This window comes from Leishmania infantum, chromosome 9, assembly GCF_000002875.2.
Source record: "Leishmania infantum JPCM5 genome chromosome 9".
NCBI lineage: Eukaryota > Euglenozoa > Kinetoplastea > Trypanosomatida > Trypanosomatidae > Leishmania > Leishmania infantum.
Window position 1 is genome coordinate 375,001 of NC_009393.2, and position 23,427 is coordinate 398,427.

At 61.3% G+C, this 23,427-nt stretch overlaps 2 protein-coding genes across 2 annotated transcripts; both read right to left on the minus strand.

Moving 5' to 3' along the window:
- Window positions 1-1,791: 1,791 nt before the first annotated feature.
- Window positions 1,792-4,779, minus strand: LINJ_09_1040 (conserved hypothetical protein; the record flags this gene model as incomplete). The annotated part of the gene is made up of 1 exon (XM_001463524.1): window positions 1,792-4,779. One exon carries the CDS (start codon window positions 4,777-4,779, stop codon window positions 1,792-1,794), a length of 2,988 nt encoding a protein of 995 aa, XP_001463561.1.
- A 2,224-nt stretch (window positions 4,780-7,003) lies between these two features.
- Window positions 7,004-23,095, minus strand: LINJ_09_1050 (conserved hypothetical protein; the record flags this gene model as incomplete). The annotated part of the gene is made up of 1 exon (XM_001463525.1): window positions 7,004-23,095. One exon carries the CDS (start codon window positions 23,093-23,095, stop codon window positions 7,004-7,006), a length of 16,092 nt encoding a protein of 5,363 aa, XP_001463562.1.
- Window positions 23,096-23,427: the final 332 nt, after the last annotated feature.

Genomic DNA, 23,427 nt, shown 5'->3' on the forward strand with positions numbered 1-23,427 from the left:
TGCTGCTTGGGTGCGCTATCCACTTTCTTCGGGGAGGCTTGAGAGGGGATGTAGAGGAGGCCGCTGAACGAGTGTGTGTGCGTGTGTGTGTGGGGGGGGGGATGATGCGTGCGTGAGAGAGAAGGCGGCGGCTGGTGGTGGTGTTGATAGCGTTTATCGGGTGCTAGCTGTTGCTTGCATCACAGACAGAAGGAAGAGGGGGTATTGTCAAAGGCAGCGCACTAGTGAGCGAGTGAGTGGAGTATGTGGTGGCGTGGTGAGAGAGGGGGGAAGGCAGAGAGGTAGGGGAGACACACAAGCAAAGTCGTACACGGTGTTGAGAGCCCCGTGTCGCCGTCCATTCCCACCACGACGACGACCACCAACACCACCGTGCGACCCTTCCGTCATGCGCTCACCTTCGGCTCTAGTGTTTGAATGAGCACAACCGGAAGTTCTTCTCCCACCACCCCGCACTGTGCCTTTGCCGCATGAATGCAACAGTAGAGAGTATCATCGAGAAATGAAAGCCGCTCACAGATCCCCCCACACGACGGAGGACCATCGCGCGATGAGTGCGGCACATGCGCAGTGCCGTTGTGTTGTTTGGTGCGTTGTTCTTGTCAGATTGAATTATGTATGTTAACAGGAGAGAGACGGCGAGCACCGCCACACACGCACACACACACACACGCACAGACGTAGACGTACTGCAGCTGCATTCTTTCGCTCGCTCTCTTCATGTCCAACGTCGCGCCTCTCAGTGTATAGCCACGCATCCGCCAAGGTGTGCTGAGGGGGAGGGAGTGGAGAGGAGAGGCACAGCATGCGCGAGTAAAAGAGAGAAGCACATACAGAGGGGAGTAACTCCGAGGACAGAGGGGGTGGGGGCTGGGCAACACCCACACGAGACGAGGGTGATCCGGGAGGGAGTGGGAGTGCGCGCGCGTGTGTGCACCCATTATAACCGCCACCAAAACACCAAACACAGACACACGGAAAAATGAATGCAGTGAAACAAAGGAAACGAGAAAGTTGTGTACAGTGTGCACGTCCACGGGAAGGGGGAGGGAAAGGGAGGGGAGAGGAGGGGTGTGCGCGTGTTTTTTTTTTGTGGGGGGGGGAAGCGTCATCATGACGATGACCATGGCGTGGACGGTGAACCACGCACCAACACGCACACAGAAAGACGGCGGCAAAAGAAAAAAACGAAGACGGAAAACGCTAAAAATACGAAAGGAAAACGGCGACCACAAAGTGTGCGATACGCACACACACACACACACACACACACACACACGGCCACACCAACGAATCGAACAGAGGAAAAAGACAAGACGAATCCAGCTCGTTGTTCTGCTGCCGCGTCGCCTCATCCGCCGTCTGCACGCTCCCGCTGCGGCAGCGTCGCCTCGCATCTGGCCACTCGCGTTGATCTATGCTCTCTCTGTTTCTGTGCGTGTGTTTTTGTGCGTGCGTGTCTCTTCATACCCCCAAAACACACACACACACACACACGCACAAACATTCCGAAGCCAACAACACCACACGTGAGCCGATGGGGGTTAGTCTATTGGGGGGGGGGCGAACAAGATGATGCACACACACACACACACGCACGCCACACACAGGGGAGGAAAGAAGGTCGGGCTAAAGAGGGAGGGATGGGGAGGGGGCGTGTCCTCTTCTCACTTGCCTTCTGCGAGTTTCACGCCCCCCTCCCCCATCACTGACCGCCACCGCTACCACCAACCATCACCACCACCATCCCTTGCACCGCCTTTTCCGTGCCGTTTTCACCTCCTCTCGCCTCTACGCAGGGCGTGAAGGTGCTATCATAGCCGATGGTGATGAGGTCCCAGTCGTCGTGGCAGCCGCGTTCTGCATGGCGAACACATTCTGGTAGTAGGCCTCCATCATGTCCCGCCAACGGGCAAACATCTCGTAAGAGGCCCATGGATCGGCCGCGCTTTTCGGCAGTGGTGGCGGCATGGCCGGGATGCCGGTCGTGGGGGCGTTGAACGGCGGCCCACTCGTGGGAGGAGAGGACGTGACAGAGGGAGAGGCGGTGGCTTGTGGCTGCTGCTGCTGCTGCTTGGAAACGAACGCCGGTGCTGCTACGTTCATCTTCGCGGACTTTCGAGGGGGGGGCGGCATAAGTGAGCTAGCGCTGCCGGAGGGCAGAAACGGCTTTGCGTGGTAGTTGAAGGTCGTTTTCGTAGGCGTCGAGCCAGCGGTAGCGGTGGGCTTGATAATGGCGCAGGTGGTACTGCTGTTGCCTCCGCGAGGGCCGCCTGGCACAAAGGGCTTGGCGTTGAGACTTAGGGTTGTTCCGCGTGACTTAGCTGGTGTCGTTTTGCCGGTCACGATACCCTCCTCCTCCTGCGCGGGGGCGGTGGTGCTGCGCGCCGAGGGAGACTCTCCTGCGGCCTCTCCTGTTTCCTCTAGGCAGTTTGCCTGGTTCGCCGTGAGGGTGTGATCGCCTTGGCTCTTGCTACTCTCAACTTGAGCTGCCGCTGCGGCTACCGTTTCTGTGCCTGCAGCAGAGTCTGAGGTGCCAGCAGTGGCTCCAGGCGTGGCGTGCATGCGCCGCGGTGGTGCAGCACCAGTTCCTGGTGGGGCGGTCAGGCTTGCCGTCAGTGGCGTCGATGCGGTCTGCGGCGGCGGTTGCGGCACTGATGAGCCCTTGGCTGCCGCTTGCTGCTGCTGCTGCTCCTCCATATGCTTCTTGAAGTCCATCTGAACGTGACGCAGCACTGTCCTCTCTTCCTGAGACACTTCAACGGGCGCTGTGCCCGACAAGTTTACGCTTGACTCCACTTGCGAGCTGATGGCGGTCACACTGGACGACTGTGTGTTCACAGGCTGGGTGAGCTGCGCCCGTATCATGCGGAACAGTTCCTGCATCTCACGGTCCTCTGCGTCGGCGGAGGTGTCCGTGGTGGCTGGCGGGGGGATGATTGGGAAGGCCCCGGGGAACGGCGACGCCACGAGGCGTGCGGCAACGTTACTGTTGCTGTTAGGGCTCTTGCTGCCGTGGTGGCCACAACGGCCGCGGCGGGCCCCGGCTGTGGGCGAGTGGAACGGAGACGGCCAGCCCACCGGTGGGGCCACTGGCTGATGTTGGGAGAAGACAGTGAGGTGGGCGTACGGGTTCGGGTAGCCGTAGGCCATCATATCCGACGTGAAGGCGGCAGCGGTCGCCTCGTCTGGGTACGCGCCGGCCATCTCAGCCATGCTCGGCCACGGCGCAGCAGACGCCGTCCTTTGGCCTTCTGGGTACATCATTCCTGACTGCTGCTGCTGCTGTGCTGGGGGGGACATCGGCGGAGGCGCGAGCGATACGCCGCCGACTTTGATGAACGGCGCGCCGTAGCCAGTGACAGGCTGTGGCGGAGCCGCTACCGCGGACGTTGATGTTTCTGCCGCTGTGCCGCCACAACACTTCTGCCTCTGCCGCTGCTCCTGTGTCTTCATGTGCTTGAGACGGTTCAGCAGCACCATGATGACTTGCTGAACGTACTCGCGCCGGCGAGCGGCTTCGCGGTAGGCCTCGGCGTCCAACTCCACCATCTTCGCCATGCCGTCCTGCACAGCAGGTGCGCCGGTGTCTGCGTTCTCACAGTTTTTGCCCGCATTCGAGGAACTGGCGGGACGGGGCAGCACGCGAACGTGCTGGAAGAGTTCACGCAGCAACTCCAGCGACGCCGGCGTGAGACTGTCGTTCGCGCAAAGCTCCATCAGCTCATTGAAGAACTCCAGCTCGGTCGTCGTCCGCGTAGGCGCCGGCGGCGATTCTGCCGTTGGGGCAGCCACCGGCTCTGTCGACGATGACGCCACGTCCACGCCATTCGCCGCTGCTACTGTCGATGGCGCCATCTCCGTAGCGCGGTCGCCTAAGCAGTAGCGAAGAAGAAGCCGGCTGACGGCGTCAAGGGCGCTGTCGTTGTACTCGTCCTGCTGTGCATGTCCTCCTACAGCGTTGCCGGCGCTGCTGCTGCTCGACACGCCAGCGCCTCCTTCCCCAGGGTGGGGCGTGCTATGATGGTTCGCGCTGCCGCCGGCGGTGGTGCGGTTGCGCCGGGCGCGGAGTTCCTCCAGAGAGGTCTTCCCCTTGACCGTCGTTACTTGTGTCGGTGTCGTCGCTGCGGATGTGGCGGCGCTTGTGTCATGTGCGCGCTTCGCGGATACGCTGTTGGTTGCCTTGCTGCGCTTGCGGACAGCGGCCTGATGCACCGCCGCAGCCGCGGAAGCCGTTGCACTGGAGTTCACTTCCGTCGTGGGGGTGGTCTGTGTCGGCCCGCCCTCCTCCCTCGTTGCCTTCTCGAACTCTGACGGCGATAAAGTTGCCGGCGCAGCCTCAGGCGCTGTGCGCGCCTGGCTGGCACTTTTCGCTGCGCACTTCTTGTTGGGTGCCGGCGTAGGCAACGCTTCCTCCGCCGCTGGCGTCCCTACCGGGGTGGGTGATTTCGTCCCCTTCGGTCTTTTGACCACCGTCGTGGCCTTCACCGGCGGCTGCGCGCTCGGCGGCACGAGCCCTTCACGGTGTTGCCGCATAAGCTCCGCGAAGCTCGTTTTGGGGGCGGCGGGCGGTGCGGCAGGCGTCTTTGCGGAAGTTGAGGCGTCATTGTTCTTTGGTTCAACGGCGGTCGCCTGCGCTGGTGTGGCAGCCGCGGCTCCCAGTGCTATACTGGCTACGGTCGCCACCGCCGCCTCTGGAATCGGCTTGCCATCACGTATAGCCTCCGCAATAGCGGACTCTGCCTGCCTTTCCAGCGCACGGCGCAGCCAGATGTTCATCGGGCGAGTCAGCGAAGCTTGCGCCACGGCAGAGTTGGGATTTGCTGCTGTTGATGCGTCGTTCGCGGCAGGAGACGCCGCAGAGGGCTTGCCGCCTTCTGCACGCTGCTGATGGTGCGCCTCACCCTTCTCTGCGGTGACATCGGGAGCAGCGGCGACCGCCTCGCAAGCACGACCACCATCTCTGCTGTCGGTGTTGCTATCCTTACTGCCGCCGCCACTCCGCCAGTTCATCAGTCGATTCTTCCATCCCTTCAAACCACGTTCACTGTTTGCGTTTGCTCTGGCAGTCGCGGTGGCGGTCGTGGTCACCGACCTCTCCGCCGCTTCCCTCTCCTCGACGTTGGGGTTCTCTGTTGCGTGTGACGACATTGGCCCCTCCCTCCTGCTCCACACACACACACCTCTTTCTCTTCACCCGCCCTGTCACGTCGTTCCCCTCTTTGGCTGTTGGAAGCCGGCACGGCCGTCTCTGCGGCACGCGAGCGCGGGTGCCCCCGAAACACAAGAACACCGAAAGCGGGTCGGGCTGGGAGGCTGAGCTTGCAGAGAGGGAGAGGGGGGAGGGCGGGTGGTGCTGGGCGCTGCGTGCGTTGACGCACAGTCTAAAAAGGCCGACTTTGCCGATCGAAGTTAGGTTTATCCCCTCTCCTCGTGCAGCCTGCCGTTCGCTCTCTCGCCTCCCTGTAACGGAGCGCACACACACAAACAGAAAGGGGGAGGGGAAAGGGGGGCACGACTGTGCCGTGAGATGGTGTCCGCTTTGGGGGTGGGTGGGCGTACACGCTGATCCCAACGGGCAGACGCACACCCGCGTACACTGGCCGTCTCGGGTGTGCGGGCTGGCGTGCGGGCGAGCAAAAGGGGGAGGAGGAGAAGGAGGAGGAGGGGGGGGGGTGAAGGGTACGAGGAAGCAGTGCGGGGGAGAGCAGTGACACACCTGAGACGGTGAAGCGACAGCCGTTTCGTCGAGAACCCCGTGAAAGGGAGCGATAGGCGGTGCCGTGCGGGACGTGTGCCGCGCGAGTAATAGAAGGGGTAAGCGGCGGCAAGAGCGGTTGTCAACGACTGAGGGGGAGAGACAGGAGGAGACGCCGCGGGGGGGGGAGGGGCGCAATGAGGCGATGCGCTAATAAATCTAGAAAGGAAGAGGACAAGGCACGGCAGCGGCGCGAAGATGAAGCTCCTCCGTCATGAAAGCTGTCACGGAGAAGCCAGCGATACACACACACACACACACACACACACACACACACACACACACACACACACACACACACACACACACACTAGCGGAGGAAGAGACAAGGATGAGGATAGGGCGGGTGCTGGTGGTGATATATGTGTGCATGTGGGGGAGAGGAGAGGGACGGTATACGTTGAGACGACGAATGGCGACTAATGAACTTTGCGTCGTGGTGGTGATAACCCCCAAATGGAGTCGATGCCAGCGGCCTGAATAACGGACGAAGTCGGCGGAACTGTAGGGCGAGGGGGAGGGAAGCATCATACACATGCGCGCATCGAGAGGGGTAGATGCGCAGAGGGTGTGTGTGCGTGTGGCATGGATGGATGCACGTGTGTACGCAGATGAGTAGCGGATGCAGGTCCATTGGAGTGTGTGTGTGTGTGTGTGTGTGTGTGTGTGTGTGCGTGTTGAGGGTGAGGGGAGGGCGAGTGCGTAGACGTAAAAAAAATGTTGTGGAGGAGGAAAGAGAGGGAATCGAACACAGAGAGTGCTGGGGGGGGGGCGGCAGACGTCACACCACGTGCGCGAGGCCCCACCCCACCGCCTCCAAGGGTGAGGTGCGGTGAATACGGTGAAGAGATGCGGCGCACTTTTACGGATGCCATCATCGCCCGTCGCAGCGCGCGTAGAGAGTCACGTGTGCCATGACTTCTGTGTGTTCCGCATTTGAGGCGTTTGCGTACAGCAGTCCCCTTACACGCTCGCGTGAAATCGCCAATGTAGCGCTCAGATCCAAACGTGTGTGTGTGCATGGGTGTCTGGTGCATGTGTAAGATGCTAAGCAGCGCAAGGATGCCAAGGCGTGATGCAATCGTTGTCCATGTGTCAGAGAGTGGGAGTGGGCTGAAGCTGACATAGCACTTGGCCGATGACACGGCAGTGGCCCACAAAGAGAGACACACCCACAGAGACCCTTCAAGAAGATGGGTTACCTATGCATTCATACCTTGCCCGCTACGCCTTCCGCGGCCATCATCACCGCTGCTTCATGAAAGCGATGGGGCTCTCCACTTGCGCACCGCCCCTTTGTGGATCCGCGTTGCCGCTGTCATCGTCCGTGTTTTCATCGTTCTCTTCTTCACCCGATGATATGCATGGGGCGAAGGTAGCGAGTGGCTGCCCACCGCCCCCACCCCTCTCCTGCTGTTGCTGCTGCTGCACGCGGGAGAGCGTCAAGGGTCGCGGGGCACCGTGCAGAAGCAGCGTCCTATGCTGCCAGAACTTCAGCGCGTCCAGCAGCGTACCGAGCTTCGTCACCTTGGTCCACTGCTCGCGCAAGCTGTGCATCCCCCACCGCACAAGACGCGCTCGCAGCGACGCGGGTGTTTCCACCTGCCGCGTCAGCGTCCAAGCGGGGAGGTAGAATTCCCGCTGACATAGCTGACTGGGTAGCATCCATGCATAGGCGCCGAGCAACGGTCGCAGGGGGTCGGGGCTGTGGCGAACAAAGGTGACGTACAGCGTCACGCGCTGCACCTCCAGTCGCTCGATGAGCATGAACGAGGCTGTGCTGACGCTGCCAACTCCTCCGTCGCCTGCAGCCCTGGCACCGCTGCTCCCCACGTCAGCCACCGCGCGGCTCCCGTCTGCGTCTACGGTCGTGACCCCTGCAAGACCATCGCCGGGACCACCGCAGTGCATCGCGCTTTGGTAATGGCGCACAGCAGCCGAGGTGGCGCCGCGCAGCAGCTGCCGATGTTGCGTCTGGGGGCCTGCACCGGCGATTCCTCCAGGCAGGAGCAACAGTTTCCCACTACCAGGCTGCAGCTGCTTCTCTCCTCGAGTGGCGAGGGCGGCCAGCGACCCGGCCATCGCATCCGTCCCCCGCTGCTCCAGGCGTGTGCGCACTTCCTGAACGAGTTTTTGAAGGAAGAAGGCTTGTGAAAGAAAGCCGGCAGTGTTGCCGTCTCCCTGCTGGTGCTGCTGCTGCGGTGGCACTGCGACGGCGGTGGCAGCGATCACGGCACATGACGGGCCCGAGCGGCGTGGGGAGGTTGGCGTAGTTGTCGTCAAGCGCCTCGTGGCGCTGCGCATCTTGCCCGCCTTGCTATCGTACGTGTGACTGCTGCCAGTGCGTCTTGTGTGCACGGACGATGCCGCCGTTGCGTTGCTCTTGTCGCCGTCGCGGCTTCTGTCTCGACTGCCCCTTCGCGACAGCGGGTCGGTTTGTCGTCCGCGCCGCTGCACCGCGTCTTCGCTGCTGGTGCGTTCGTTTGGGGACCGGCGCCGAGGCGCCGCTTGAGCTGCAAGGGTCGGTTGCTCTGACGGCAGGACGTCTGCCTCCGTGTCGCCGTTCACCACGACCACACTGCCGCTGCGTTGCCCCAGCTTCCATGAGGGGGGGCGTGCACAAGGTTTGGAAAACGCCTGTTTGCCAGGCACCCCAACCATCACACCGCTGCCCGTGTCCTCGTCTCCGAAGGCACGCCACGTTGACCGTTGCTGCTGCCGGAGCGAGGAGACCGTCAACACCACCGGCGACGTCGTGGTGGTCTGTGAGGCGGCCGTCTGCTTGCGAAGGCCGAGCAGCACTCGCAGCCGACGCACCTCCTGGATCATATCCACCACCAAAAAGTCGGTCAGCACTACGACTAGCGGGGTTAGGACGTGGCGCAGCTCTGTGTAGCGCGTCACGCCATCAGCATACTTGATGAGGCTGTAGCTTATCTCCAGGTCGTTCTGCTTCTCCATGCAGAGGAGAAACGCGTTGCTGCGGCCGAGAGCAGTGCTGAGCAGGCGGTTGGCGGTGGCGGTGATGGGCTCCAAAAGCGCTCCATATCCGCCACTACTGACGTCGCGGCTCTTTGCACCAGCTGCAGCTGTGCCGACGGCAGGGGAGCCGGCGCGATGTAGCTGCCGTCGCCTGGTGAGGCTACCAGCGCGGTCGCTCGGGTTCGGCTTCGCACATGAGGGCGAGGATAGAGAAGATGGGGAGGATGAGGAGAGCCGTGGCGTTCGAAGCATCGGCGCCGCTACACTTGCGCTGCCTTGTGCTGCGTCTGCAGCCTGCAGCATAGCCATGGCCGGCGGGAGGCGTGGGCGCGCCCGGTAGACAAATACGGCCTTCCGCTTTTCATCTACCCACTGCATTTGGTGCACGGCGAGGTAGAAGTTTTCGTTGTCCTCCGTGGCGAGGCGCTCCAGCTGCACCCCCTCCAGGATGATGGAGAAGAGGGCTGCGTTCGCCACGCTGGATGGCGGCGCGGCCGTCACGGTATCGCCGCCACGATCCGTGCCCTCGACGGGCGCGATCGCCACACCAGATGCACCGCTGTCGACTACCCCATCACCACCGTCATCGATCGCGAACGGCGTCGCGAACTTCGCTGCGGTCGCCACGTGTGTGCTCATCTCTTGTGTCCAGCTCAGCTGCACCATCGTCATTCGTAGCGACACGGCTTGCGAAGTGCGCCACGAGTCGATGGCAGCGTAGACCGGCACAGGGGTCTCTGTCACCAGGATCGTGACGAGCGTCTTCTCAGTGTTTGTGTAGCCGCGCACGTGGAATGAAAAGTCCGCTGCTGTCGCCGTCCGTCCGTGCAGCTCCGCCTCCAGTTTTACCTGTGTCGGGTGCGGGTGCAGCCGGCGTGCATGGTCGAGCGCCTCAGCGGCGGCCGCGGCCTCGGTGTCGACGTGGCGCGTCACCTGGCACTCACCGGCGCTGAAGTCCACATCAAACCAGCGGCCCTTGTAGCCAAGAAGGTGCACGCGGATGGTGTGTTCCTGACGCGCGTCCTCCCAGAGGAAAAATCGATTCTGGCGAGGCGGGATGCGGTTGCGGCGGCTGCTGCCCAGCTGTCGCGCCATGACGGTGTGTGACTCCGTGCGGTTCTGTAAGAGGATCTTCGTTCCCTGAATCGGCTGCAGAAGCACCGCCAGCACATCGTCCGCGCTCTGCACCGCCACGGCAATGCGTCCCGTGATGACGGCGTCGGCCGAGTACATGTCATGCGGCTCCAGCTCTGTCGGGTGCGGCGCCGACGGCCGCTGCACGATCAAGTCACTGCCGTAGTTCACGGCCACCTGCTTCCCCAGCGCGCGAGGCGCTGCCCACAGGTTGAACGTTGCCTCCCCTGGGCGGTCGACATCCATGTACGGGGTGTACTGCGACTCATAGTAGGACGATACGTCGCGATGTCCAACACGACCTGCGGCGTGGATGGACGTAATGGCGGGCAGTATCCCTTGCAACATCTCTTGCACTCGGAATTGGTTCCCCTCAATTGGACCGATGCAGCTCACGTGGTAGTCGCCGGGGTTCAGCTGCACCGCTGCGATGGAGTTGAGGGCGCCGACGGTGTCGTCGGCCTCGAGGAGAAGTCGGTGCCGCGCCCCCTGCAGGGTCGCACCAGCAGCCTCGAAAGGCACTGCGGCGGCCTCGATGTCGTTTTCTGCTGCTCTGGCGTCCATCTCCCGCATCCGCAAACGTCGTCGCCGCTTCTCTGCCTGCTGCATTGCCGTTTCCAGTCCAGGAAACCGAAATTGAAGTCGCAGCTGTTTGGGCGTGTTGTTGTAGAAGACCCACCGTGGCGTGATTTGGATGACCATGGGCCGCCCCTCCTGCGCGTTTGGAAAGAGAATCGAGTAGTTGCAGCTGCGCGTGATGCCGAGCCGCGACAAGGCGGAGACGAACACACCACTGGAGCCGACGTCGATGGGCACCGCACTGGACCAGCTGCCGTCCATCCCGATCGCAAAGAAACCCTGCGTGAAGTCAGCGAGCTGGCAGCCAATCAGGAACGGCTCCCCCTGCGACGGGATGATACCGCTGGTGCTGTTCTGCCCTGGGCAGAGGCGGCGCTGCAGAAAGCTGTCGCTCATGAGCAGCGGGTACTCGGTCAGGTTGTACACCCACAACGCCACTGAAAGCACCACCGTGCGGGACATCACGCTCACTTGCACGTAGAAGGCCCGCCCGTGACTGTCACGCAGTTGCAGCAGACGCGGGTGGCGATCCACGGCATCACGCAGGTGTGTGACGACTGGGTCAAGGTCCGCTGTGAAGAAGGCGTCGCCGGTGCTCTGGGTGAACGACAGGCCCAGAACGAGATTGCTGCCGTACGTGCAGAAGTGGAGCGGGAGGGCGTGCTGATGGGGAAGAGCATCGTGGGCGCCGAGGGCGACAAGGCTGCGGTAAAAACGTTCTTGATCGTGAAGCCCACGTCCGACACGTGGCGCTGTCCATTGTGCGATCAGCGTGGCCTCATCTGGGGTCTGTGGGCCGGCAAGCGGGTCCTGCTGAAAAACCACCACCCGCGCGGTGAGGCCGAGGTGGTTGATAAGCGTGAGGCGGGGGTATAGGGAGATATGCTGCATCAGCCCGTCCGCGGAATACGTGTGGATAACAAACAGTATGAGCAGCCGCTCATCATGATCGTCACGGGTGTGGCTAGTGGCGCATCTGTGCAAGGAACTCGTCAAGTCTTTCGCTGTTGCCGCATCTGCTACGTCTACAGGTGGACCGGCCGCGTCACCCGCTAAATCAACGCGCCTGAAGGAGAGAAAGCGGCCGCTTTGGAGTTGCCCCAGAACGGTGCGCGTCTCATACCAGCACAGGTGCGTCGTAGCGTCGTCCATCGTCTCCGCTACACCTGCCGTGGGCCCGGAGACGGTCATGCCGGTAGAGGAGGCCGCGGTAGCACTCGGTGCTGCCGGCGACGGCATCCACCGAGTCGAGGGGCAGCACACACGCAGCACCACCTCGTTGTGCACGTCCTCTTCATTCAACGGGAGCTGCCAGCCTGGTGGCACCGTCGTCAATGTCGCAGGCAAGGATGGGGCGCCATCGACCGAGTTGGGCGCTGTGAGCAGTTGCAGTGAAGGCAGCAGCTGCAGCGTGCAGCCGGTTTCGTTGAAGAGAGAGCTTCGTGCTTGCAGGCGCACGACGAGAAGGTCCCCGCCACCTCCCTCAGTATCCTGCCATGAAGCCATTGGAGTGGTTGCTGTTTTGACGTGATACGGTAGCTGCAGGCGCCCACGGTGCACCGCTGGCGGGACACGGGCGGTGTTGCGGCTGTGCGGCCGTGCGCTCCGTTGGGCAGCGGGTTTCTGGTTTCCTGTCGTCGTCGATATCGTAGCGCTGCTTCGTCGCTGATCCGGGAGCGAGTGGGTTGAAGCGGCGCCACACTGTACCATCTGCAGGCGATCGTAACGGTCGTGGGATCTGTGTAGCAGCGGCTCTTCACACTGAGCAGGTACGAAGTCGTCGGAAGTGCGGTGACTTGCACCGGCTCTGCTGCTGCTGCTGCTGCTCCCCCGTGCCATTTGAGGAGCGGCACCCTTTGGAGTGCTGCCGCCCAGCAGCGCCCCGCCCTTCTTCAGCGAGCCCACGCACATGGACGAAGCGCTGCGGGAGAGCAGTGCGGAGGCGTCGGCCGAGGACGCGGTGAAGGACCGACGGCGAGCATGTCTTCGGTGTTGCTGCTGCTGATGCGGGACAGGCGTCAAGCCATCGTGGCCACCTTCTCCGCTGGCGACCACGATGGGGTAGCGTGACGTGTCTGCCTCTTCCTCCGCGTCTACACAGGTCAGCGCTAACGAGTACGCAAGCACCTTGCAGCCCCCTCCATTCCCATTGCCGCCGCCATAGTCACTGATTCCTGTCGCCGTGGCGGGTGTGGCCGCCGCACCTCTGGATGCGGTGGTGCTTACGGTCAAAGCCCTCGCCATGCCGTACTGCAGGGACGTGAAGGCGAACCAGTTCGTTGTCGTGGCAGAGACAGCGCCGCGAGAGGTGTCCAGCTGCTTTTGCTGCCTCAGAGGAGGCACCGTTGGCGACGGCTTGGCGGTGCTAACGATTGCCCTTGCTGCCAGCGCTGTCTCGCCCTTGGCATTCAGTGTCCAGGCGCAGTTCACGCCGTCCCACTCGACGCACTCGGCTGTGAAGAAGGTCAGCATCAACGAGTGGGCGCGGCGGTATGAGATGAAGATGTCGGTAGTGGAAGATGGTGGCAGCCGGTAGAGCTCGTTGCAGCGCCACAACATCGGTGCTGCTGTTTCTGCTGTGGACCGCGATGATGAAGGGTCTGCCGATCTGGCTGCTGCACTCAGCACGTCAGGCGTTGCCGTCGCCGACACCTTCGCCACCTCCACGCGCTCACAGATGCCGGCAAAGAGGGTGTGGCTGAAACTGTTTAGTAGGCGGTGTGTCGCCATCCCCGGAGAGACGGCTGCAGTCGTCACGGGTGTCCCCGCACCTGCGGTCACAGATGGCCTGCGGTAGCCGCCACGCTGAGACGGCCGCATCGTCGCCGCGAGGCGGCCGGCGGCGGTAGTGACGGCAGTGGCAGGGACTTCGTTCACCACGACGGAAGAAGCCGCAAACGATAGTGATGATGGTGTCGCCTCCATTGTCAGAGAAGAGTCGGCGCTCTGGCCGCCGGCCCCCATCGCCACCGCATCCTGTCGCAGCTGCCGTCGTTGACGCCGAGAGCTCGTGTCCGAGAATGTTTCGGTGCTGGCATTGCTTTGCCGGCTACTACTGCTGCTCCTCTTACTGTGCCCGCTGTCGTTGCCGTCGTCACCATCTGTGCTAACAGAGGCGCTGCCCGCTGTGGTGTCGCTGCTGGTATCCCTTCCTGAGTCGTCTTCGCCTCTGAATTTCGTCACAGCAGGCGCCATTGCCACGTGGGCGACCGATGCCGGTGCTGCCGCACTGCTTGCCTCTCCCCCTGCAGCGGCCGCCATGGTCAGGCGCCGCCTAAGGCTCGTCGCCAGGGTGCTAAATTGGTGATTCATGTAAAGCAACTTTGCCACGATAAGGTGAGAGCATTGCCAATGGACCCCTTCCACCACCAAGGAGACATGCCGGTTGCTGCTGTGGCGCGACACCGTTTGCGTGAGCGACCACGTCAGTGCCGCGCTCGGCTTGAGTAGCACGTCCCAGCGACCACGCCCGTGGACCCGCACGCTGGCCCTTTGGCACCGCACCAGGGAGGTGGAGGCGAGGGCCGAGGAGGATGTGCGACGTACCATGACGTCCTGTACGCACACCTGCATGAGTGGGTAGCGGTGGTCGCTGAAAATGACCTCGACGGAGGGAGTAAACACCACCCAGGAGAACCCACGTGGCTGCCGCCGCCGAAGAAGCCGCTGGCGCCTACGCTGCCGCTGCTGCTGCTGCTGCTGCCGTCGCACGTCGACAGTGGGTATGAGGCGCATCTGGTCGTCCTCCGCACAAATGCGTGAACGCACCTCTTCCTGCACCTCGCCTCCCTCTGCAACAAACTGGCGCAGGAGCGCCTTCGTCGTGCCAGTTCTGCGTGTTGCAGAGCCCTGCGGGGTGGCGGGCCGCGATGGCTGTCTGTGGCTCTCTTTGCGTGGTCCTGTCGACGATGACCGCGGCCGGTCGATGGTCATCGCCCCTTCTCTTACTGCTGCTGTACTTGCGGTCGCCCCGGAGGCGTCGCTGGTATGACTGGCGCGAGCGAAGTCGGTTTGCAACGGCGGGACTGCCGCCACAGTTTGTTCGCGCGCAGCACCTCCACGAGGGCCACTGCTGCGCCTCTCCTCACCCCCCTCCTCTTCGCTCTTGTCGCTGGAGTCAGCGCCGTCGTACAACTCACTGTCGTGTTCATCCTCCTCGCCGTGCACGCCGGTGTTGTTCGTGGTAGCCGCTGACGCTTTCCATGCCAAGGTGGCCTCTACGAGTTCGAGGAACGCCCGTTCTACCTTGCTGTGGGTCAGGTGCTTGGCATACAACCGAAGAGCCTGCAGCTCTCCAGCGTAAGTGGACATGATCAGTAGGTCTGAGCGACCAAGGTCCACCTGCACCGGCCCCAGCGAGACAGCGTGATGCCGCCCGTTGCTGCTGCACACGCTCACGTCAACAGGTCCCAGCACCGTCGTGCGCGCCGTCGTCGTGGCTGCGTCGTAGATAGACTCCGAAAGTACCATGAATCCGGTGCATCGCACGTCGTCGCGCAGCAGCTGCCCGTTGCAGAGGCTCATCCACGACTCCACCGCTGTGCGGATGCGCAGCTGCCGGGATTCTCGTCGCGGCTCTATGATGGCTGAGATGTGCGGCATGTAAAGATGCACATTGCGGTGCACAAGCTGCGACTGGTGTGGGTCTGCATGCGACGACGGAGGCGGTGGTGGCGACGCGTCCACGCTTGCATCCTCGCTTCCCTCCGCGGCTTTGACCCCTGCTGCCGAGGCTTTCGAGATGAAGGCCAACGAGTCGGGCACAGGTCTTTGGGACGAAGCAGCCGTTTCACGACCATTGCCACCCCCCGCTGAACTCTCTGCCGAGGGCTCCGTAAAGCCCAGCCGCACCTGGGGGCATTCTAGGTAGCTCCCCTCGCCAATCGCCATGAAGGGCAGTAGCGCCGTCTCCAGACCAACGTTCGCCGTCGTCTCGACCAGGGATGAGCTCCACAGCGCAAGCGGGAGCCGCACACGGCCGCTGCCGACAAAGCGAACGGTGAGTCCGCCCTGCACCACCATCACCACCCGCTGCAGCCCTGCCGGGCGGAGAAGCAGTGAGGGGTCGAGCGTGATGTCGTGACCGTTGAGGTACACCGTCAGTAAATTTGTTTCTTGACTGGAGAATACAAGGACGAGGCCATCGCGGGAGAGGGTGATGTCGTGCTCGAGTTCCCAGAAGGCCTCGCGAATCTCGTGCACGCGCAGACCTTGGCCAGGCTTCCACTGCACGGGTGACAGAATTGGTGTCGTCGTGGCAACGGCGACGGCGTGCTGGGACCTGTCGGCTACAGGCTCCGCGCGCTTCTCCTTTTCTGTAGCGGCCCGCAGCGCAGCGACCGGCTGCTCGACGAGGCAGCTAAACCAAGCACGCAACGCGGCTGCGCTGAGGTCGATAGTCAACGTCTCTAGGCGGCACCCCACCTCACCTTGCATCACAATCGCCTGCCTATGGCCCCCATCGCCGTTGCAGTTCCAGCCATTGACGCTTGTCGAGGCTGCAGTAGGGGCTGCTGCCAATGATGGCGAGTCGGCCAAGTGGCTCCTTTCTGCCTGTCTTGTCGGATCGGAAGGCTGCGGCTGCGGCAACACCGGCGCCGATGGTGCAGCGATTGCGTTTGTGTCCTTTGGCGACATCGTTGGAGATCCACCGACACTCTCTGCCTCGGGCGCAGTCTCCATGCCTCGCAGGACCTTCGTCACCCACGCAGCGCCTTGAAGGTCTCGTGTCACCGTCTTTGCAGCTTCCCCTGCCGACGGATATGCGACAGCGGAGGACGGTACGTACAGCTCCACCTGAGTCGTGGAGAGGAGCGGCCGACTGGGACTCTTCACTGAGGTGCACACGCACGACTCGAGCTGGACAGATCTCGCGTCGGTGAAGCTGGACACGATGATGCCACTTAGCCGTACGCACAAAGCATCCACACACGCCTCCTCGAGCATGGCGGTGGGGGCAAGCAACTGCTGCTGCGCAGATGCCGGTAACGCTGGCGATTGGCCCCACCGCAGAGGAGTACGGCTGCGCGCCAGCGGGCTGGCACTTCTGTTTATGCGACTTCGTGCGGTGCTGCTGTTCGTGCTGGCTGGGTAGAGTGATCGCAGAGGTGCAACACTGGCGGCGAGGAATGTCATGAGACACGGCGTTTGGGTCGTAGTAGCTGACACAGGACTTGCTGCTGCTGCTGCGCGTCGCGCTGAGGCATGGACCTCCGCGTATCGCTGCCAGAAAGCGCGCTCCTCGGAGACTGCGGCGGCGACTGTTTCAACATCGCGGTAGTAGACGAGCCTAAGACACACCTCTGCCACAGTTATGCGCATCTGCAAACGAGGCTGCGTGGCAGCCTGTGGGCTCAACGTTGGAACGGCCATCGTGACGTGCGCAGACGGGCGAGGGTGCTGATGAGGCTCTCGGCGCTTTTCCTCTTGCACTGCCGACGACGATGACAACTTCGAATGACCTTCATGAATCCTTGTACCTCGTAGGTTGGCGGGGCCATCGTGCACTGCCGGTGCTTCCAGCATCCGCATCCCGTCCATCGCGTGCAGCGAGCTGAGGGGGGTGCGACTCATCGGCACGCTACGCTTTTCCACTTCAGCGATCTCGGCGGCGCCATTACGGGACGGCTTGAGGCCACGCTCTTCGTCTTTTTCGACCGAGTTGTCGCCATTCGGCTGCTGTTGGTCAAGTTGCCATGATGTTTGAGACTGGCTCTCCACCCACACGCGCTGTTTCGGTGCGCTGTCGTAACGGAACACATAGATCGTCTTCGCGCGCACCGCCTGCGCTCTTGCCAGCGACGAAGACGCATGCCCGCCGGAGCTGCCGCCAAAACCGTTTCTAGCGCTCCTAGTGTAGCTGCTCGGTTCACTTCTGCTGCAGGCGAGCGGTGGGAAAGGTGAGGAGAGGGAGGCGCTGGATGTTGTGGCACTGCCTCGCGCTGCCGTCGGAGGCTCCACGACACAGTGCTTGAGGTAGTACTGACTGACGATCGCGACGCCCTGCGAGACAGGCGGTGTTGCTTCCGCCACCGCACCCTGAGCTCCAGCTGCTGTCGCTGCACTCGTCCCCTGAACCTTATGCAGCAACATCTCGCTCAGCACAATGTATGCAGAGTTGTTGAGTACGACGTGAATTGGGGTCACTAGGAAGACAGACGTCGGCAGTGCCTCAGCGGGACGCATGGGGTACATGATAGTTGTGGGTACCGCTGCCGCCGTGACACTGCTTCTGTCGCTGGGGGTCGACGGCATTGTGTGAAGCGTTGCACTGGAGAGCGACTGCGAGCGGCGCGCAACTGTGCCGATGGTGTCGTCGCCGCTGCTCACCGCAAAGCTGAGCACCAGCTCTTCTTCGCTTGTCGCTACGCGCGCGTCCTCCTGCTGGACAGATAGACAGGTGCCCGAGGCTGCAGCCGCGGCGGTACCTCTCTCATGTGCGGCTTCCCCTGTGTCCGTGCCCGCCACCTGCGCGGCGGCGTCGATGCGCGTGTGCACCTGAAAAGGATAAAGTAGAAGTGGCATGCAAGCTGTCACCAATGGCACGCTGGGGTGCTGCTTACTCGTTGACTGCGGGTCATCGAGCGATACGACCTCTTCGCCGACAGCGGCTTCGGCCGTGCTGGTGCGCTCTGCGTTAGCCCACCAAACGTACGCCTCTACTGCCTCCACCTCCACGATAAGCGGCATGGAAAGCGCTAGAGGAAAGCGCTGTGGACAGTGTGCGGTGGTATCGCAGCTGTCGTCGGCGGGCTGGGCGGCTGAGAGGTGGTTGTGCACGTCGTAATCGTTGCACCGCGCATTCGCGAAGGCCACCGTCACGCCCGCTCGCAGGCCATGCTGTAGTCCACTCATCCACTCAAACGTGAGGCAGCCGCTATGGATGTGGATAGCCAAGGGTGGGGAAATTAAGGGCAGCAGCTGCGCCTCCGCGTCGGCGTCCGTACCGCTGCTGTAGCTGCTGCTACCACCACCGCCGGTGGATGTGGTGCAGCAGCATGCGTAGCGCAGCTTCCTGCGCTGACTCTCCTGCAGAATTACGGCATTCAGCAGGGCAGTCTGCGCGTTTCGAGCCGCAAAAACTGCGCTCACGGCTGCAAGTGTGAAGCACTTCTGTAGCTGCACGAGAGTGGTGGCGTGGGCAAGATGCCCTACAATAGCGGGCAGCACTAATCGCCGGCGCACCTCGGCCGCCGTTGGCCCTGTAGCGTGCGACTCGAACAGTATCGCAGGCATCATATCCACCTCGCCTATGCTGCCGCTACTGCTGCTACGAAGAGACAGAACAGCGTAGCCGTTATCGCGCAACGTCGCCAGCCGCTGCACCGACGTCGCTACCCCTGTCGCTGCGGTGCACCACAGCTGCTCATGAACCAACACATCTAGCTTCGGTACACGCAACACGCTGTAGCCGGGTGAGGCCACAAAATCCAGGCCCTCCCACAGCACCGCTGCCGCCGCTGCGAAGGGCAGATGGAACACGATCGGAGAGGTGTGTACGTTCATGATGAGGCGGCGCGGGTTCTGCGCTGCAGCTGTGGGTATGCTGCCGCCGCTACCGCCACTGGTGCTGTTCCCCGCTGACACAAACGTCGGTGACGCGGTGGCCACGCAGCTCGACGTGGAGAGCGGGACCGTGTTGGTGAGATTGAAAAATGTGAAGAAGGTTAGCCACGCCGCCACCTCAGCCGGCGAGCGCAGGCTTGCGTGCAAAGGTCCCGGCAGTGCGCCGATGCCGGGCACAGCGGTGGCAGTCAGGGAGACTCGCAGAGACTCGTCGGGGCTTTCCGGAGAGAACGGCGGGCGGCTGTCCATTGTGTACACCACGTGCACTTGGATGAGGGACGAGGCCAGCGGCGGTGATGCACAGTGTTGTGGTGCCGCCAAGTACTCTTCGCTCGGAAAGGCAGCTTGTGCTGCGGCAGGCGAATGCGCGGCGCGCGCTCCTCGGCTCGTCTGTTGCGCGGTACTGCTGGCGCTTCGGCTGCTGCAGGGCCGTGCGGTGTGCTCTTCGGACGTTCTCCATGGCGGTGCTTTCTCATACGTCCCATGCTCGTCACGGCTTTCAGCGGCGGTGCGCGTGGTACTCGCCTCTGCGCACTGTGCTGTCGTCTCGCTCATCGCACGTGGGAAGGTGTGCAGGGCGGCTCTGACGCGGGGCATTGCCAGAAACCCTCGCACAGTCACCTCAGCACATCCGTCTCGGCTCAGCATGACAACTTCGCAGTTTGGCAACTCGGCGTGCAGGTACAGCGGCGCCACACTGCCTTCGCCCCATGGATAGTACAGCTCCGATTCAGAGATCTCGACGCTCAGGCGCATATCGGATGGAAATACTGGTGTCGAGTACATGCCAAACGGGGCGAGCGTGGACAACGGCGCAGAGGCGCTTCTCGCCCCACCTTCTGAGGGGCGCGAGATGCGGGCAAAGGCGGCCGCGCCAACCGCCTCCACGGAGGCGGAGGCAGGCGACCGCGGCGCGAGTGTCGCACCGGGTTGGCTGGGGCGAGAGGAAAAAAGGAGGCGCGAGCCGATGTTACGCAGGCGGCACAGCGGCAACGACGGTGTGTCGAAGTACGTCCAGACGGCCGTTAGTGTTGGAATATGCATGACGGTCCCCACGTTGGACAGCTTCATAACGACGTTCAGTCGGCCGTACGGGAAAATGGGTAAGTCCACGTCACTTGGCGCACACATATGAAGTTCCACCTCTGCGCGCATACTGTCTCGCGGCACGAAAAGAGGAATGTGCGCCGGTGCACCGATGAGGTAGGCATTCACACCTCTCTGGAGTGCGACGTGGATATCCATGCGTTTGTCACCGTAACGCTGCAGAGAGACGTGTAGGCATTCTTCGCCAAGAAGCTCCAGGGTGAGCGGTGGCGGCGTTGGTGGTGGGTTCGCACCGGGGCGGCGAAAATCAGCGCTGCCCGCCGCCGCCTTAGCAGCAGCAGCTGCTGCAGTATCAGTGTGTCCCGGCAGCAAGGTCAAGTCGCCGCTTTTGCTATCCAAAAGAAGCATCATATGACTGCCTGTAAAGAGCCCGATGATTTGAGGGGCCGTGTACTTGTCGCGCTCGCTCAGATACACATGGCGGTCTTCATCGTCGCAAAGAATCATCATCACGGTGTCGTAAAGAGACTCCAGACTAGATATCAGATCGTTGCCGAGACACACGGTCACGTGGTTGAAATTGCATGTGAAGGCGATGCCGTTGCCCTCAATGCTGTCAGCAAACGGCGAGTACACCAAAAAGCCACCTGCCCATACATGAATGTCAATGAAAGACTCTTGTGGCTGCGGTGGAATGCTGTGGCACCACCACTCCGTTGTCCCGCCGGCGGCGCTGAGGTGAATGTGCCATCCATCACCGAAGGTGGTTCGGATGGAAAACGTCTCTAGCGCCAGCGCGCCGTACTCGATGAACTCAAACCGCAGTGCCAGATTTACCTGTGACTTCTCCTTCGATAGCGCATCCTGTTTCGCGTCGCCTGAGCGCCTAGCCTGCAGGTCAGACACAAAGTTGTTCGTGCGACTAGACCATTGCTGCTTCATGGAGCCAAGAAGCAGCTTCACGTACTCAAACCCCTCAACGTTGGTGGAGATGTTGGCACTGTCGGTCACTACTTCAATGCGAATGCCATCACTGCCCAGGGCAGGGGTCACGGCAACCGAGCACAGCTGCACAAGAGTGGCATCATTGACAATAGCGCTGATTTCTTGTATTTCAGCCACCGGTGGCCTGCTCAGCGCGAGAGCTAGCTGAGCGCGCTGTGCGTGCAAGCAGACCCCGTCAGCTTTCCCAGTGACGGACTTCACGATGATGCCAAATGATGAGAACGGCTCCTGCTGTGTTCTCATCTCCGGGTGGTCCACCTTGTTCCCCACCAGGACCGCAGCATTCGAGACATCCGAGAAGTCCTGATTCAGGAATGGCCTTGCGGCGACAATGCATGAGGCCACCTTAGTAACCAGAAGCTCTTGAAAAGATAGGTCGAGGCACGTTACCATCTCTTCAATGACGAGCTCAGCACTGGCTGGGGAGTGCCCCACCTTTGACACCATAAGCAATACACCGGCGGTGTCGCTACCAGTGATAGCGAGAACGGGTTTATCCTCGTCTACCTCGGCGACGACGGTAGCGGTGGCGGCGGAGAGCTGTACGCATAGCTTGTCTTTGCTCGCAGTGACGCCGATGTACGCCTGATTCGTGGCACCCCTCAGATTTTGGTCAAGAGAAACTGCGAGTTCTGCGCACTCAATGGTGAGTCCAATCTCAGCTGGCAGCGCTGTTAAAGGACTCAACTCCAGAAGCGGCTCCTCACATGACTTCTGCTCGTTCAAATAGAAATACTGCAGATACTGCGCGTACGCGCTACCCTGCGGCGGCCTTTTTGTGCGCTGGAACTGTGCAAAGCACTCTTTTGCCGCATTCCAGCACGCCATGGCATCTTGCGCAGAGATCCGCACCAGCTGTTCCTCGCTCAAGCTCTGTCCTTCACTGTCGGGGATCCAAGGTGCTTGCAGAAGTTGCAGGCAGAAAGTGAAGAGGCTAGCAAGGAAGAGCTTCCGCCGCTGATATGCTGCCCAGTCAAACCGTCTGCGATCGCGCCTCGCTTTCTGATACGTCACCACCTTGCCAATTGCATAGGACCACCACCTTGACGTGCCAGCGGGGTCGCCGACTCGAATGCGACTAGCGGGTCGATTGTCCCAAAAGAAGGCGCGACGCGGGGCCTGCTTTACGCTTTCAAGGAGAATGCCGATTGCCGTGGTGCACGGTGCGCTCCACTGAAGGGTTGTCTTTCTGGTCATGAGCGCAGCCCACACGCGCGGCTCTGTTTGCACAGTGGCCGACTGCTTCTGCAAGTAAATGGCCATAGCACCTTCCGAGGACACCAAAACCTCCTCAGCGTTGATGAACGAGTCCACGCTCTCCAGGTTCTGCAATTGCGATGATCGCCGTTGAAGCGGCTCTTCGTCCTTGAAGGAATACAGCAGGCGCACCGAGACGCCTTCGTACGAGACAAGGCGGTAGAGCGATTCATGCGCAGTGCTATCCTCAGGTTGAACGAAGGTGGACTTGTAATTCGAGTCCGTCGCCTCACACGTCAGCCTACCGAATCGCGCCTGAACCCTGGCGGTTTGCCCTTTCCAGCAGCCGGTCTTGTCCTCTAATTGAAAAGAGAGGTTCTCCAGGTGAAACGCTAGATTCTTGAGAAATGTTTGCTGAAGTCGATTAAGGAGGCCGCTCTTAGAATATTGTGTTTTTTTCTGTTTCGTTGCATCCACAACAACATCTTGCACGGCGGTGAGAAACTCCTCCTTCGATCTAAAGAACGCTGTCGCAGTATCACTGTGCTGGTGCTTGGGTGCCACTGTAATGGAAACATCTCGCACAACCACTTCACATCTCTTACTGTAAAGGAAATGCCATGGTATCTTGACGCTGAGGCTCCCTATCGTACCGCTTACTAGTTGCAGGTGCTCACAAAAATATAGCAAATCAGGCAACAGCTCAAGCTTCTTGAGCTCAATGGAGCCCCTCAGCAGTCTGACATTGACAGAATCTTTGTTGACGCCTTTGATAAATTTACCCAGATATGTGGATAACATGAAAGCAATATAGCCTGCGAAAACCATGCCTCATTCTTCACTTGTGACGAGTATGTGAATTACAAAATCATATTGGTTTGAAAAAAATGAAAACAAAGGATTTCACTGTCTTTCGGCCCACTCGAAGGGGAGGCTCGCCTTGCTCACTGCTGTGATGCTACAGAGCCGACCAACCCTCAAAAAAAAGACCAATATTTGAAGTAAGCAAATTGGAGTTGGTGCAGCCAAGAAAAAAGAGTTGAGTTCAGCAAACAATTCGTCATGTTTTTTTTTGCGTCGTAAAAAGTCAGACGCCCGTGCGCGCTTGTTGCACACAGGGCGGTTGATCAAAAAACGGAAGGGAACATAATGTTCCTCTC